The sequence below is a fragment of the Maylandia zebra genome, linkage group LG5, assembly GCF_041146795.1.
Source record: "Maylandia zebra isolate NMK-2024a linkage group LG5, Mzebra_GT3a, whole genome shotgun sequence".
Lineage (NCBI taxonomy): Eukaryota > Metazoa > Chordata > Actinopteri > Cichliformes > Cichlidae > Maylandia > Maylandia zebra.
The window spans coordinates 25,421,055-25,437,584 of NC_135171.1; the positions used below are offsets into that span (position 1 = coordinate 25,421,055).

The 16,530-nt window shown below is 39.0% G+C and overlaps 1 protein-coding gene across 1 annotated transcript; it reads left to right on the forward strand.

Annotated features, from left to right (window-relative positions):
• Window positions 1-1,895: 1,895 nt before the first annotated feature.
• Window positions 1,896-12,204, forward strand: prxl2b (peroxiredoxin like 2B). The gene is made up of 7 exons (XM_004548589.2): window positions 1,896-2,105; window positions 2,483-2,687; window positions 2,909-2,960; window positions 4,652-4,715; window positions 4,810-4,885; window positions 6,151-6,269; window positions 9,821-12,204. The coding sequence occupies exons 1-7, from the start codon at window positions 2,043-2,045 to the stop codon at window positions 9,845-9,847; spliced, it is 606 nt and encodes a 201-aa protein (XP_004548646.1). The 5' UTR covers window positions 1,896-2,042; the 3' UTR covers window positions 9,848-12,204.
• The last annotated feature ends 4,326 nt before the right edge of the window (window positions 12,205-16,530 follow it).

Consider the following 16,530-nt stretch of genomic DNA (forward strand, 5'->3'; position numbering starts at 1 on the left):
AGCTCCTTCAAGATTTAAGGAGTCGACCGCCCTTTATTTAAAATGGCAGCACGAAAGATAGCTCTGGTCCCTGCAGAAATACTAAAGTGGTTTTAGGGCCACCTCTGATAACAGGCTCATTATGTCTAATTGACTTGTAGCAGGTTAATCTGGCCTGCAGGATGTTCACCTTGGTACATGAGAGATGGAAACACCCCCGTAGGTATAGTGTATTAAATTTATTGTTACTGAGGTTGATATCTTTTTAATGAAATGGTTTCTATTTGGAGAACTGGTTAGATTGAATGCTGATTTATTTATATAATCATTTCCCAGCAACAGTTGTTTGAAGTTGGTTTATATTGTAAGCTAAAGATCTTAAAAGAGAGAAAGAACCCCCAATGACCCAATGAGCAAATAATTGGCAACAGCAGGAAGGAAGAACTTTTTTTTAACAGGAAGACCTTCAGCAGAACAGACTTAGGCAGGGGCAGCCATCTGCCTTGACCAGCCTGAGCAGTGAGCAGAACGAGACCGCAAATATTATACATCTTACACACATCCCATTGATATAGAAACAGATTTTTTTTGTTTAAGGTAGCAAGTAACATAGTCAGTGATGTCTCATAACACAATGAAGTAGAAAGAATAGAAAATGTTACTGTCCTGGTCACAAGAGAGAACATTCTGAAAAGAATAATATTTTTTCTCTACATTTAAGACATGAGCAACCGAGAAATATACAGAGGAAAAAGGTTTTGTTACATTGTGTAATTGGGCTGATCTACAGTAAGTAGAGAAACAATTTTCTTCTAAAAATCAGTAAAATAAGCAGCAGAAAGTGAAGACAACAGTATCTTAAATGTGTACATAGGAATTTAATCATTTCAGATTTTTTTCCCACCTTTGTCAAAAGTATCTCTGCAGTGGGGTCGACCACATCAGCCAAGACCCCAGGTGCAGGCTCTGCAAAGATGTCCTTTGGACAATCTAGCACATAACAGTAGGGCGCAAGATGCCAGCAAGCAGGGGATACATGGAACACCATAAGCAAGTGTCTGGCATAGTATACAAAAACATCTGTGCTGAATATGGTCTCGAAGTCTGGAGGTCAAAATAGCACATCCCCCTAGGGTGGTTGAGAATGACCGAGTTAAGATCCTGTGTGACTTCCAGATACAAAGGGACAAACTGGTGATGAGTATCTAATCACACGTGGCAGAGGAAGAGGGCTATAGTGCTAGATGTAGCTATACCAAGTGATAGCAACATCAGGAAGAAGAAACATGAGAAGCTCGAGAAATACCAGAGATGAGAGAAGAGCTCGAAAAGATGTGGAGGGTGAAGGCAACAGTGGTCCCGGTGGTAATCTGAGCACTCAGACAGGAAGCCCCAAACTGGGCGGGTGGCTCCAGCAGATCCCAGGAACGACATCGGAGATCTCTGTTCACAAGGGTAGAGGACAGATAAAGACTACCCACGGGGCCTGAGGTGATTTCAGATGGAGTGGCACAACTTGCTGTGGAGTTAATAGAAAACAGAAGGCTGGGACATGGGATGAACTTAAAGAGCTATAAAATGGATATATAATCGAGCGAAGAGAGTAAACAGAGACCATGCAATAAAATCCCACCTTTGAGCTCACCTGTGCTGAACCTTACACAACATATAGATATTACCACGACTGTAAGCACAGAGCATGGGGTCAGCTTAAAATTGTTCCGCACATGCTTCACATGTGCATCAACAGATATCTTAAAACAACAACTACTACACCGTGTTACAAAAAAACAGAAAGAAAGAAAAAAAGCTGCTTGTAGTACTCTCTGCACGTGCTGAAAGCGACTCGTAGCACGCCCCTTGATTGGTTGTGTTTTCAGTTCCAGTTGAATATTATTGGAGGTTCGTGTTGAGTGGGCGTATACGGATGTAGATGTTTTGCAACAGTTTATGCGGGTGTAACAGACGTCTTTACTGTACAGTCACTCACTCCCGAAGCTTGTCACCTTGATCTGTGAACTTAATTCGTGGTGTTTCGGAGTCTTTTACCCGGCTCGGAGAAAATGGCGTCAGTCGACCTTGCTAAAGTTGGAAAAAACTTACTGAAGAGCGATGAAAGCGAGGAGGTGAGTTACGTAGATGGGCGGCTGCTGAGGGTTACAGCTGTGGACTTTATTTATCGTTTCGGATAGTTGCTTCGCTTTTTTGTGCCCCCCACCCCCTTTTTATTTTTTCAAATTAAGCTGTGATATGAAGTAGTAGACTTGTTACCCCGCCGAGGCAGCGAAATTAAACCTGTTTCCCCCCCCTCCCCAGCACTGAAACAACTGCTGAGTAACGAGGCCTTTAAAGTGACATAATGATGATGTTCACTTGTGACATAACGTTTCATTTGCACATATAACACACAGGGCCAGCTCCTCATATATTTACTGTGTGTGTGTGTGTGTGTGTGTGTGTGTGTGTGTGTGTGTTTTGCTGTTTCTTTCGGCTTGTCTTTCAGAAAGTAGAGCTCCAGTCTCTGTGGCAGGACCAGCCCGTGGTCCTCTTCTTCCTGCGCAGGTTTGGCTGTCAGGTATGTCGGTGGACGGCATCAGAGATCAGCAAACTGGAGCCAGACCTGAGGGCCAACGGGGTAGCGCTAGTGGGAGTCGGACCAGAAGAATTTGGGCTCCAGGAGTTCAAGCAAGGAGGCTTTTTAAAAGGACGTAAGCATCCTTAATCATTCAGTGCAGTGCATATTAATTTATCTTTTGGTAAGTTCTTATAAAAGCTGTCGAAAAATTAGGTTACACCAGACTAGAGTATCTTAAAAAAAAAGGCCTTCTGTAACTGACTAGAACTTCCCTGCTGAGAGCATTCAAAATTGTCAGCAGCCACTCCTGCTGTGTGATTGTGAATAATCATTAATCAGCTTCCTTTTTTTTAGCCCTTTATGTGGATGAACAAAAGAAATGCTACAAGGATCTGGGCTTCAAACGGTGAGTGCAATAAATGTAGAGCGCTAATGTCAGTACACCAAGAAGGTTCTGGGTCAAGGATGTCAAACACAAGGCACAAAGACTCCAATCTGGCCCACTGAACATCTTTGGAAAAATTGAGGACATAAATTTTTGAATTGTAACTGATAAAGGACCCCCCCAAGAGACAACACCTGATAGGTTTGTAGCTTGAACCCATCCGCTGGAACGTTAAAGGCAATATAATTACACTGCAAAGCAAGACACAAGTAGGCAAGCTTCTTCATGTTTCTCGTGCACGGGAGAGAACCGGACAGGCACCGTTCCTTCGCTTGACCCCAGTTGCTCTCGTCCGTCCTCCCGTAACACTGTCCTTTTATTGAGGTTACATGAATATGCATAGGTTCATTAACATACGACGTCTACATACAAACAAAGAGTACCTTGCCTGTGTGTGTGTGTGTGTGTGTGTGTGTGTGTGTGTGTGTGTGTGTGTGTGTGTGTGTGTGTGTGGACTGCTGATCAAAGGGTCAAACATCCTTGGTCAGGAAGAGGGTAGCCTCCCCCTCACCCTAGATGGTTCATCCTAGATAACACGGTGAGGAAGTCCTGCAGTTCATCTAAACAAAGAGCACTTAGACTAGAACAGACGCAACTACGTTAATCCTACCATAAAACAATAAGACACGGTATGACCTCTCATGCTCCCAAAGTGCTGTCTAATACACACAAAGTTTGCAGACTATCAAGGATCAAAACCTCTACCAATCTACAACTAATTACAAAACTCTAAGCATATATAAGTAAATATTTCTAAGCATAAATGACAATCAACAATACAAATCTAACAACACCAAAGTAAATATGTAATACTTAAACGAATAAATAATTAATAGAAACTTGTGATTTTTATAGTGGGTTCACAGTAAAAAAAGAAAAGCAAAATGAATCAACTAAATGTTTCCATTTTATAACTAAAGGGCAGTCTGTGCAATGAGCTAACAAAATTTTCTTCTGCAATATTACAAATTTCTGTCTTTCATTTCAAGCCCAAAGACGCATTTTTTAATCACGTAGAAAAACAGAGATGTAATGTTTAAATTACACTTCTTCCATTAAAAGATCTTGGGAATTAAATGTATAGTTAAATCTCTTTACACTAACAGAAAGAAGAGTTTCACCCATTGTGGCCCACTTAGGATTAAAGTGACAACCCTGTTCTAGGTTTTAACCTGCTGGGGCCTTTATGTGTGGGGTTTACATGCTATTCCTTGTTTTGCATGGGTTTTACTACAATCAGTGTTAAATTAACTAGCTGTTGTTAATTAGCCATGCACCCCGGCAGGCGATTGTCTGCATGAGCTGTTGTCTTCGTATTTGTTACCCAGGGTGAACAGTGCTTCTTGCCCTATGACAGCTGGGGTAGTGTTCAGCACTACCTCTTGCAAACCTAAAACGGATAAGCTCCTAAGACCAGTGCTTTGACCAAGATGTGATTTGCTTTAAATTGTCAAACTTACTAAAAAAAGGAGTAACTTAAACAGTATTGATCTTGACTCAATTAATTCATTATAGTAAACAAATTTCACCAACCCAATCATTTTAAAACATCATCTTGGGATCATAACAGGAATCAAGAAAACATTCATCAAATCAAATGCACGAATATTTAATGTTCTGTAATGGAAAAACTGTATTCTTTTCCCATTCAGGTACAACGCTTTAAGTGTGGTTCCTGCAGCATTGGGGAAAAAAGTACGAGATGTAGCAGCAAAGGTAGACATATTTGTCACTTTCAAAAACGAATTAAAAACAAAAGAGCAGTGGTACACGGTGGCTTTTTCAAGCTGATAATTTTTGCTTTTTTCAGGCCAGCGCTGAAGGAATCCAGGGAAACTTCTCAGGAGATCTGCTCCAGAGTGGAGGCATGGTCATTGTGGCCAAAGGTAAACTGGGTGGACACCAGTGGGGTGGAGGGGTGCAAGGGTCCATTTTAAGATTATGTAAAAGTAAGTGGAAAGGCACTGATTGTTTAAACCTTTACCAAATAAAGATGACATATGACCACCTCCCCTGTACCCCTAATGACAAGTTTTGTTACCTCAGTCTGTACCAATAAAGATGTGGTTTGACAACTATTAGCACAGGTTTCAGGTTTTTAAGGGCATCCATGGTAAGCTGTATAGGCAGGGATCATCCGTGCTAACTTCTGATGAAAACCCAGGTATTTTGTTCTGGAAGCAGGCCTGAAGTATGACAGAAATGGCTCAGTTCAGTTCAGTTCAGAGGTTACCCCTAGTACCCATTCAGGAGATAAGGAGTTAAAACATATGACAAATTAGAGGATTTTCCTCATAATTCACCTTGTGGTATGGCACTGAGTACAGAAAAGGTGTTCTGTCATTTTAAGTTGCATTTTTGTGGTGTGTCCTCTAGAGGGCAGTGCAGCATCACATTATGGTGACGCAGTCAGGAGCAGCATTTACTTCTAAATCCAGTTTTCCACAGGTCTGCTGACTATTCTTGCTCATTTACATGAAGTATAGGATTATTTTTCAATTGTTCGAATATATTAAGGTTAGATTATTAGCTATATTTAAACATATAAAAGCAAATATGCTCACCAAATAAAAAGGCACAGTCCTAAATACATTACATATATACATTATAGCACAACATTAGGAAAACGAAGACTATATTAAAAGGTTTTTTTGACAGTATTCAATTAATTTTACAATACAAATAAAATGGTTGGTCACTCTAATTCTCCCTCTTTGTGTGCCAAAGTCTTCTTACGGTGCGGTAGAACAGTTTGTCCTTATGGAAAAAGGCATCTGGTAGAGTAGGTAGTGGGTCACTTTGTCTGGTGTGTCTCCCAGTGTTAAAGCCTTGGCTCCACCAAAAGTCCTTCAACACCTACACAGTAAACCCTGTGAAGTTCTATTTCTATAATATTAACATTTTTCTGTGTTTGGAAGTAGTTTATCAAACAGAAGCTTTGCGTTAAACCAAACTGCACTATACATACATGTTTGAAATACTGTTCTGTGTGTGCCGTAGCATTTTTTTTATTTTCATGTATTTTGCTTTTAAAAAAGGATCCCTAGTGAGGCAACCAAAGCAAAGTTACATTATTATATTGTAATAAACAGGACCAGCAAGTTGTTTATATGATGAAAGTATCTAAGTGATTTATTTTTGCACTGCAAAGGTGGAGAAAAGGTCCTACTGCACTTTATCCAAGATTCACCAGGAGACTACCTGCCTTTGGAGGAGATTACCAAGGCTCTGGGTATCTCAGCCACAGTAAAAGAAGGACAGAGGCCAGTGGTAAGGCATACCATGCATGTCCATGTTATAATTGATGCTATGAACTGAGCTGTAAAGCAAAGGGTTAAATGGGTTAGAGCAAACTGGTGTCATTGTGTGTGTGAAAACACTGGAGGGATCTAATCATCAGTTTCTTTCAACAGAGTCTGTTTTACGTCAGTAGAGACAAATGCATCAGAGTATCCTCTTCACAGACAATTTCACACTTATTACAGCATCTTCATGGTCTGTCAGTGTCTGTGTCAAAGGCCCCGAAACCTTTTAAACTTGACTGAAGATGATCTCCGTACTTGAAAACACAGCAGTTATTTTACAGATCCATATAATAGCGGTGCTGTAGTGCAAGCTGAAAAGCACAAATGCTCTGCAGATTGAAATTATCACTATATTATGGAGGAATTCATATTTTTTAGCAAGTCCTTGATCACTACCATCATCATTGTGTATGTGTGGTAGATTACTCGTACAGCACAGCAGAAATGGGACATGTCTAGTAAGAGGACATGGGAATGACTGGCAGTACTGGCTGCGGTGACCATTTCTGTTGAGGTCATTGTTACCTCATGTGGTTTCCACCCTAATCATTTTGCCCTGTTTACATCCTTTTTCTTTTTTTTAAACCCTCTGGTAGAGGCGACTCAGAATTTTCTTACCTAATGTGCACAGTGGGATTTTAAGAAGCTGGAAGGTCAGTGTTGTCATGACAGTGTCATAAATTGGTTACCACTGAGAGACAAATGATAAACAGCCTGTGGCAGGCAAACATGTTGTGAATGAAAAACAGAAACTACAGATATTTAATATTAAAACTACAGCAGATTTAAAGTGTAAAACTGAGAATTATATGTTATTAGAGCATTATTGCCTTTTCAAAAATGGTTATACTGAGGATTTGTTTTCTATAAAACGTCCTGACTCAACCTTATTGTGTAGCGAGCTCATAATCGTCGCTTCTCCTCCACCATGCGACTGGCAATAGCCTCACTAGAGGCTCGCTGTAGCATCCATGTGATTCTCCTCATTGATTACGACCACTGTGATGAAGCGCTGCTTAGATTTCAGATACTTCAAATTTGAAGTTGAGCACTTACTTGGGAATTATGCTTCAGCAGTAACTTCAAACCCTTCTGAAACCCTACGTCGTAAATTACAGCGTAACCTGACTTGGATTTTCCTAGAAATGTAACAAGAGGACAGGGCCAATGATTCCAGTCAGCAGTAAATCTACAACAATGACTGTTGCAAAGGGAGAGGATCAAAATTCCTCCATAATCATGAACCTTTTAAATCATGGGATGTATTTTTTTTTGGAGGCTATGTAGTATTAAGTAGTCTGCTTGCATAGGGAATTTTTTAACAATAACATAAGTTCCTGTTTGCTTACTGCACTACCATCATTATGTTTATATGCAAAGTCTCAGCACTTAACACATTTTTAGTGACAGATTGTGCCTGCTTTTTAACTGTTTGCTTACTGCAAACAGGAATTTAGTATCTATTGCAAAACCACTAGTTTATGTTAACGTACAAGACCCAACAAGACTATTTACTCTTAAATCTCTTGAGAGATCTGGCTTTCTGGCTGGGGGCATCGCAAGAATATTGAAACAGGACTGTAATATTAAGCTACAGCCAGGCTAAAATTAGCTTAATACAACACAAAGAATGGAAATGGCTTGCTGTATCCAAACTTAAAAAAAAGGTTTTGCACATCTTATTCTGAGGTGGTATTTATTATGTTCCCACAGAGCCAGGCACTTGTTAGATAAGCTAACCAGCTGCTGATTGCGGTCCTGTGTCTATAATAAAAACATCTACAAGAGTAACACTATGGAGTATGTAATATGTTCTGTTTGTCTGTTTGTTAGCAGTCTAGCATTCAGAGGTTTCAAGACATATTCACATTTTGTGTGATGGCAGATAACAATAAGGAGTTGATTTCATTTTGGTGAAAATGGGATCAAGGTCAGGCCAAAATCAGTAAAAACTTTATATTACTCACATGTGTTTTGTTTTTGGATTGTCTTTCAACCTGGGTGACAGGAGTACCTAGGTTGGCTAAGCATTTGACCTTGACTTTCACAGTCAGCACCCAAGGTCAAGGATGACCTCTAAAAAAGTTTCAAGAAGCCATATCGAGTAATATATATGACGCCATAACAGGCTGACATCAGCATGTCGTAATAAAAACATCATAAAACATCAAAGCTTCAGTATTGCTTCACTCTGCAGGGTGAGTTGCGCTGGCTTTGTGTTCTTGATAAGAAAGAATAATCTCAGGATTAAGTGTTCATATTGTTACACTTACAAATTAGTTTTGCAAAATCAGAGCATTTGTTGTGTTTAATGAAAATGGTAACACTTATGCATCCCATTTCACCTATTCAGGCTACAAAAAAACTGTCTTTTTAACATCAGTTAAGCACAGCAGTTTATATGTTATCAGTTTGTAAGTGCAGGCATTGCACAGGTCTCAGACAGACAGTGCAGTGTTTTATTTTTCTTTCCTTCTCTCTTCACAAACTAAAAAAAAAGAAAAGAAAAGAAGCCCCACACCTGTCAGTTTTTATCAGTCATTGACAACAATAAATCTGAACTTTAATGAAGTAAAGGTCAGATCAGCAAACTGTTGTTTATCTCCTGTACAACCATTTTCATTCAACTTAGATCCCCCCCGCCCCCTCCGGTCATCCACATCCTGATGGCTGTAGCTCTGAGAACCTTTGATATACTTTGAGAAACTCTGCTTCAGAGAATGAGCTGCATTGATTGCTGTGTTGGTATAAGATATAAGAATTCAGTTTGATTTATAAGATTTCAAAAAAATGTGGCCTAGGTTTATGTTAGTGTATTCACAAAACAAACTGCTCACAGATCATGGGCCTAACACTTTAAGTTCTGCAGGGTTTGTCCTGTGATCGTCAGGGCTTTCGACATGCCCGTCACATCCAGCACATGCTCTTCAACCACTTTGCCTCTGAGCGCTATTGCTCGCTTCCCACAGAATCCACCGTGTCGAAACTATTGCAACATGTCCCCATGATCTCTGACGACCAGCCGATGTCATCTCTGCAACCCACAACAGAATAGACCTTGTTATCTCTGAGGGGTCAAAATGTGTCAGGAACGAGTAAAAGTCACAAGCTAATGTCTGGTTTGGAAAGGCCCGGGCAATGTTTTGTTAACAGAGAGAGGTCACAGGCTGGTCCAGATAAAACCACTAAGACCACTCATGGGTTTAGAAGTAATGTCTCTCCTCAAACCTTTCTGTTTACTTTGGAGGTTCTTCTATCTGTGCCCAGGTTTGGGAACTCTCAAACTAGATTTCCCACAAGAATGACTCGTGTTCTAACTTGAGCGATCACTCTGAGGGACCGCAAACAAGACGCGGTGTTTAGACAAACAAGGCTTCCTATTGATGGAGCTTTATCCACAAAAGGTGATCGGTGAGCGGCATCTTTATCTATGAGCTGCTGCTTCTCCTAAATACATGGCTGAGGCTCATTATTTATTGTTCTCATTGTTTAATGCATCTTTGTCATCTGTTGCAGTGCAACGATGATGTTTGTACACGATGATGACGGAGCTGCTCTTCGTACCTGAACTGCACGTCTCGCCTCTTTGGAAGATTCATGAAGTGGGATACCGTTTAAAATGATTGACAATGAAGTATTAAATCACTAATAATATTCCAGTGCCACAGTTTTTAATCTATTGTTTGTTTGTTTGTTTGTTTTTTAATAAACTGTAATGGTTTATGGTACAAATAGAGTGCTCTAATCTTTGTTTTTACAACAGCTGGTATTTTACATTTAAATTGTGTTTACATCACTGTGATTGTCTTTTTTTAATATCCAGTTTATAAAGAACAAGCTTTACTTTGTATGTGTCTAACAATATCTGCTCATTAAAAAGCCTTTGACTTCATTTAAAGACTTTCAAAATGGGTCAGGAGGTATTTGACTTCTTGAATTGTTTTCATTAATAATTCAACACTCTGGAGGCTGTTTTAGCTCGCTGGGCACAGCAGGTGACCCATATGTCATAAAGCTAATGCAGAGGTCTGGGTTTGACTGTGCTCTGACAATGTTCACTGCATGTCTGTCTCCTCTCTTCTGTCTTTTCTTCACTGTCGTCTCAGGAGAAAAGATAAAAATCCACAAAAATTTACTTTAAAAACAAAATCTAAACTGACAGGGCTCAAATATTAACACCTACAGCTCTTTTTGTTTATAATTTAAAGCTGAAATTGGCCCATTTTGTAGCTTCACTTTATAGAAAAATGTCACTTCTGATTCATTTTATGCTCATATATTAAATTTACTATATATCATTTTTGGACAAGTTCACAAACCTGTAACATAAACTTAGATTCAGATGATATTTTAGGCCCTCTGTCATGATACCTAACACTGGTCTATTTCCTCATGCATGCACTCCACTGATGTTACTGAGTTACTCTCCTCATATTATGGTTATCTTGCATTTTATGAAAATAATATTTAGTTAAAAGTTCAAGTCTTCCTCTCCTCTGTCAGTTCCTTGAGCCAGCCTGTGACACAAGTAAGAGTAAACAGAAAACAAATATATTTTTTTAAGAGTTTATTTAAAGTTGAAACGTTTAGAGGAACGAGTGGATCACCAGCACTCAGGTGATGGTCTGCAGGCCGAGTCTGTTTATGTGTTTTATTTATGCAGGGTCTTACTGTTCAAGAGTAACTTGGTGGTGAGTGATTGTAATTACTGGCTTTAAAAAATAGTTACAAACTGAACTGTACTTCTTGTCCAGATTGTGTTGTCTTGGTGCCATTTGGAGGATTTTTATTGCGGCTGTCTGACAGAAATTGTGACCTTCCTAACCAAGTCTGCTCACTGATAATTTAGCGCTCTCCCTTCCTGTCAACAAATGGCCTTTCCTGGTTTCAGAAAGAGAGATAGGGACGGCCTTAAGCTAGCCATGAGGTGTATAAAGGTAGTGCACAAACCGATGGGTGATGCAGTTGTGGCTGTGTCCATCTTTTAGTCTTTTGCAGTTTGAGAATGGTTTCTAAAAGATTTAGTCATGTTTTATGTTAAAAAAATAAATTGCACTTTTAAAGGAGAGACTTGAGATTGCGCCAGTTGAGACAGTCACTTTAATGGCAATAATAACATATCTGAGTCACAAAAATAGCAGTCTAGATAATTACATAGCAGCAGGAACATTCATAAAACATCTTAAACATCTGGAATCTTGCAAAGCAATAATATTTCATAAATATTCATTTAGCTAAATAAACTCTAAATGGGTATACAGGTTGAAACATGTTCATATATAGCAAAAAATGCGTTTCTAGTTGGTAACTTCAAAACGACACAATTTCACAATTTAGGTAAATGTGGTGCTAAAACTAAGTGAAGACACACTTTCTTCTGTACCTGATTTTCCTCCGTGGAGAACATCAAGCATCTACAATAACACGTTTTATTTGTTATACCCTTGTTCAGTTAACAACTTGTTGCACAAAACATGAAGTTTAAACTGTTTGTCTTCTAACCATCTCCCAGCATCGCTTTAAAATGTGCGATGTTGTTCAAAGGAAACATCTGACATTTTGAGAAAGTTAGCAGAGGACTGATACCTCACTGGGCTCGGCATAAAAAAAACTTGAAACAGAAGGAAATCGCATATCAGTCCAAAGGGAACTAAAATTGCCTAAAGCTATAGAAAGAAAACGCCCTCTCTAGTAGTTAAAAATGCACCTGTCGGTCACTCAGTAGAGTACTGCTCAGTAGCAGTAGAGGGTCACACGGTTTTGTGACCCTCTACTGCTCTTGGTTTAAATTATGCTTACAGTCTGACATGTTCAAATGCCATCACACAGTATCACTCTGCTTCTCCGTGTTATTGTAGGCTCTTTACCTTTGATGCTAAATAAAACGTAATTAAAATTGACCAGAGTCTGTCATGATTCTTTCCTACTTCGCAATTCATGTTGATTCACAGTTTCATTTGTACTCATATTTGTTGGTGACATACAGAAGCTCATCAGCTGGCACTTCCAGGACTTTAACAAACTTTGGGAGTGACCGTTCACTGTATGTCCATCCATATACCTTTGATTTTCTGCTGGAAGCTTTCCGGTAAAGAAAGAACAGAAGATGCTAACAACTGTGAACTGACAGCTGTGGAGCTTGCTCTGGAGGAGCACAGAGATTGGCTGAGAGTAGCCTTTTTTTGACTTTTGACGGGAACCTGGAGTGCATGGTCTTCACCAAATACCTGAACTCCTGCCAGTGTCGTTGACGTTCTCCTCTATCTTTTGTCCAGTCCTGTATGTGTTATTGTCAGTGATGGGAGTAACGGTGTTACTTTTTTCAGTAACGGGTTATCTAACTAATTACTGTCTCTATCGTTACAACGCCGTTACCGTTACTAACAAGAAAATGCGGTCACGTTACTATTTTTCAACAGACGGTTGAAGCTGTGTTCAGCTTACCGCATCTTATATCAGTTGCACGGAAGTAGCTGACTACGTAAGTAATCTGGGCGCTACAGCTTTAAGCAGCTGCGCGCTCCCACGGACTGTAATCACGATCACTTTCTAGCACAACACCTGGAGCTAAGGGGGCAAAACGATCACATGAGTGCTGCTGTTTGACTGAGGAAGAATAAAGTAGTCATGGTAAGCCAATCACATGACCACTTAAAGACATACAAGGTGATATATACCAGTTTTTAAATTGTGTTGATAGGCCACGTAAAACCAGAGTCATGATAAACAATATATACTGGTGTTTTTCCTGAATAGTTTCATCACGTTTACTGTCTAAGGACAGCGCTAGTAAGCACTTGCTGCTTATGACCAAAAAAAAAAAAAAAAAAAAACCAGCCCCTTCGTGTTGGTGGAAAAATGCACCAAGTCGACCAATCAAAAAATGATATGGCAACATGAGATTTGGTTGTTTAGGAAGAGGGGGAAGTTTTAGGAGTCACAGTGAGAGAGAGAGAGAGCAGAAAAAGAGAGAGTGAGTTTTGAGATGTGAGAGATTTGTGACGTTTAGCGTGTTTGGAGTGTGTAGTTAATGTGTCTTGTGGAGTTAGTGTGTAGTGTTGTGGATAGTTCTGTGTTGTGTGTCAGAACAATGAGGTGACTGCTGTCTCCAGGTAGAAACAGGAGTGATACACCTGCTCTCAGACCTGCAGGTATCAGGCTGTGATGTTCTCCTTTATAGTGGACAGAAATATTTGGAGTGGCACAAATAATTTGTGCGGCATCTTATTGAATGCAGAACAGCTGATTGTTATGTAAACAGTTTGAATGGTTATTAAAAAGAAAAGGGGGTAAAAGATAAATGGCTGCAAATAACTTTGTTGTTTGCAAAACTTGTGCATATGATTTTAAAATGGAGAATTTATATTTGCATTTAAAGTTATGAAATATGATTCATTAAACATGTTTTTTGGTTGTTACAGTAAAAAAATAAAACTTTTTCTACTCGGATTTTATGTTTTTTGTCTGATTTTAGATCAATTGTGTTAATACAGTATGTCAACATGAAAACATAACTGTAAATTCAGACACGTGAGGTTGTGCTGAAAAGAATGATACCAAACAAGGCAAAGTAAATCGTTTTTAAAGGTGAAATGTGGAGGGAACATCAAAAGTGGTTAAAAATGGCCAATTATCCCCGGACCCCAGAGGGTTAAACATTTTTTTAAAGTAACGCAATAGTTACTTTTCAAGTAATTAATTACTTTCAGAATCTTGTAACTCAGTTATTTTTTTGAAGGAGTAACTAGTAACTCTAATTAATTACTTTTTCAAAGTAACTTGCCCAACACTGGTTATTGTAGAGTCTACCCTACAATATAAAGCGCCTTCAGGCAACTGTTGTTGTGATTTGGTGCTGTATAAATAAAACTTAATTGAATTGAACTATCAGTGTTTTATCTCTCTGGTTCAAAAAACACTGAGAACTGAGGAATATAAAGACATTATCCTCACATCAGGTGACATCAGGTTCAAGCTAAAATAGCTGCACAGTGGCGAGTAGGTATCCTGCTCTGAGCAACTGTCCCGTCTCTTTGTCCCAGCTCTGCTTTCAACTTCTCCAGCAGGACCATTCGTCCCTCCTGCCTGTCCGCCTGCACCCTTTATCTTCTACATGACTGCTCCTGGTGGTCCACTATGGGTTGGCTGTGTTAGTTTCTGGCCTCCGTTGGGAGAAGATTCTGTCACAGCTTATTCAAACTCTAACCCTTCTGTCATTTCAGATCATGCTATTACCACCTGCCCTAGGATAACCCCTGCCTTTCCCACCCTTGCAGTTACCAGTTCACTCAACAAAGTTATTTGTATCATTCTCAGCGCGCATATATATATATATATATATATATATATATATATATATATATATATATATATATATATATATATATATATATATATATATATATATATATATATATATATATATATATATATATATATATATATATATATATATATAGTAGACTGCAACTATTGTGATTATAGTTGATTTTGAGCCACATTGCTAGCTGATTTTCAAACATTTTTTTTACCCCCCAGTTGTGCCTCTTTTTGATTCTTTGGCAGGTTTTGTTTTTTAATTAACTTTTGCCAAACTTGACTTAGAGGTTTGCATCCTAACTTTATATTGTTTAGAAGATTTTGTCAGAAGATTTAAAAAAAAAAAAAATTACTGGTAACTATTTCGTGTTTCAAGGTTTACGGGTTAAGAGACTTTAACTATTTTGTCCTTTGCTTTTTTTACCCACCTGTGATAAAGTTGGGTCTGGCTTAATTAAAATATAATACATAATGATTTTAGATACAGCCAGGGTTATTAACTGTAGCCAAGTGATTGTTGTTCTCTGGGAAAATCTTTAAGTATATACAGTAGCTGTAATTTCTAGTAGACATCCTTGTGATTTATAAACGACAAAGGTGCTGAAAGGTGAATTTTGTTACCATTAGTCAGATGTAACTGTTTCCTCTTTGTTATTAAATGTGAAAATATGAAAATGAATACCTACATGTATATATTTTTTAAATGCATTTCCCAAAATGTCAAACATTTGTCTTTGAGATGGCAGCACACTGTCATCACTTAGATTCTGGGGAAAAATCTCTCAGTAATATTTCCTCTCCCCCCCCCCCCGTTTGAAACAACAGTTTTTGTTGTTTGGAGCACTGAGACTGACCCTCTGAAAGTATAAAGCTTCAATATGCACATTCAATTTAGCAGCCTCTGTTGAGACCTAACAGTCGTGTTCAGTTAACCAAGGCCACCCTAAATGTGACCAGTGACAGCAAACATTCAAAACCGTCTGTGTGTGTGTGTGTTGTTTGTGTTTGAAAGCTCTCTCCAGCACAAAAATGTCGGCTTACGGCAGCCAGTGTCTCCATCCTCTTTGATTCTCCTGTCATTACTTGTTAATAAAGGTAGAAAATAACAGTCCTGGCCCTGGCCATCTTGTTAATGACAAGCCCCAATCTTCAGTGCGAGCTTGTGGATCAGCTACAGCGGTCACCGCGCTCCATCCTTTCATCTCATACGACACTGATCAATGCAAGATCAGAAGAAAACCACTTCATCTGCTGCCTGTCCAAGTGTATCTGAGGGGGTTTTCCCCTCATTTCAGCACAGCATGTAATTGGCTACGCCCCAGAGGCTAAATGTCTGTGTGAGTTTTCACTCATGTCGGAAAGAAAGCGCACAAAACTAAAAACCCAAGCACTATTTTGGGTTAAATGTGAACTTACAGATCTCACACGAGTAACATTATTTTATAAAATGAATGTAGGTTCACGTCATGTTAAGGATTTTGAGCTCAGCTCTTTAACCTCTCGGCTTCAGAAACACATAACAACTGGGGTCTAAACAGATTACAGTCAAAAGTGGGAGTAACCAATAATGCAACTAATATCAATGTCACATCACTCGACCTCCAACAAATCCTGGGTTTTTTTTCTCACGATCTAAGGAGCAGGCCACAGCAAAGTGTCATGACATACAGTACATGTATATAGTACATTTCCGTGGTAGAGTATTGAGTAACAATCATTTGCAAAATGTGGCAAAGAAACTTAGAAAACTGCTTAGCCAGCTTTGAAAATGTTAAATATTTATCCATGCCGTAAGTGTAAAAATGCTAAACGCAGCAGCTCCCTCAGAGTGTTAATTTAAGGTTAAAGCTGCAAAGATTTAACAGTCTTAAAGTCTTTAAGCAATTTGTTTTCATGTAACAGTGAAT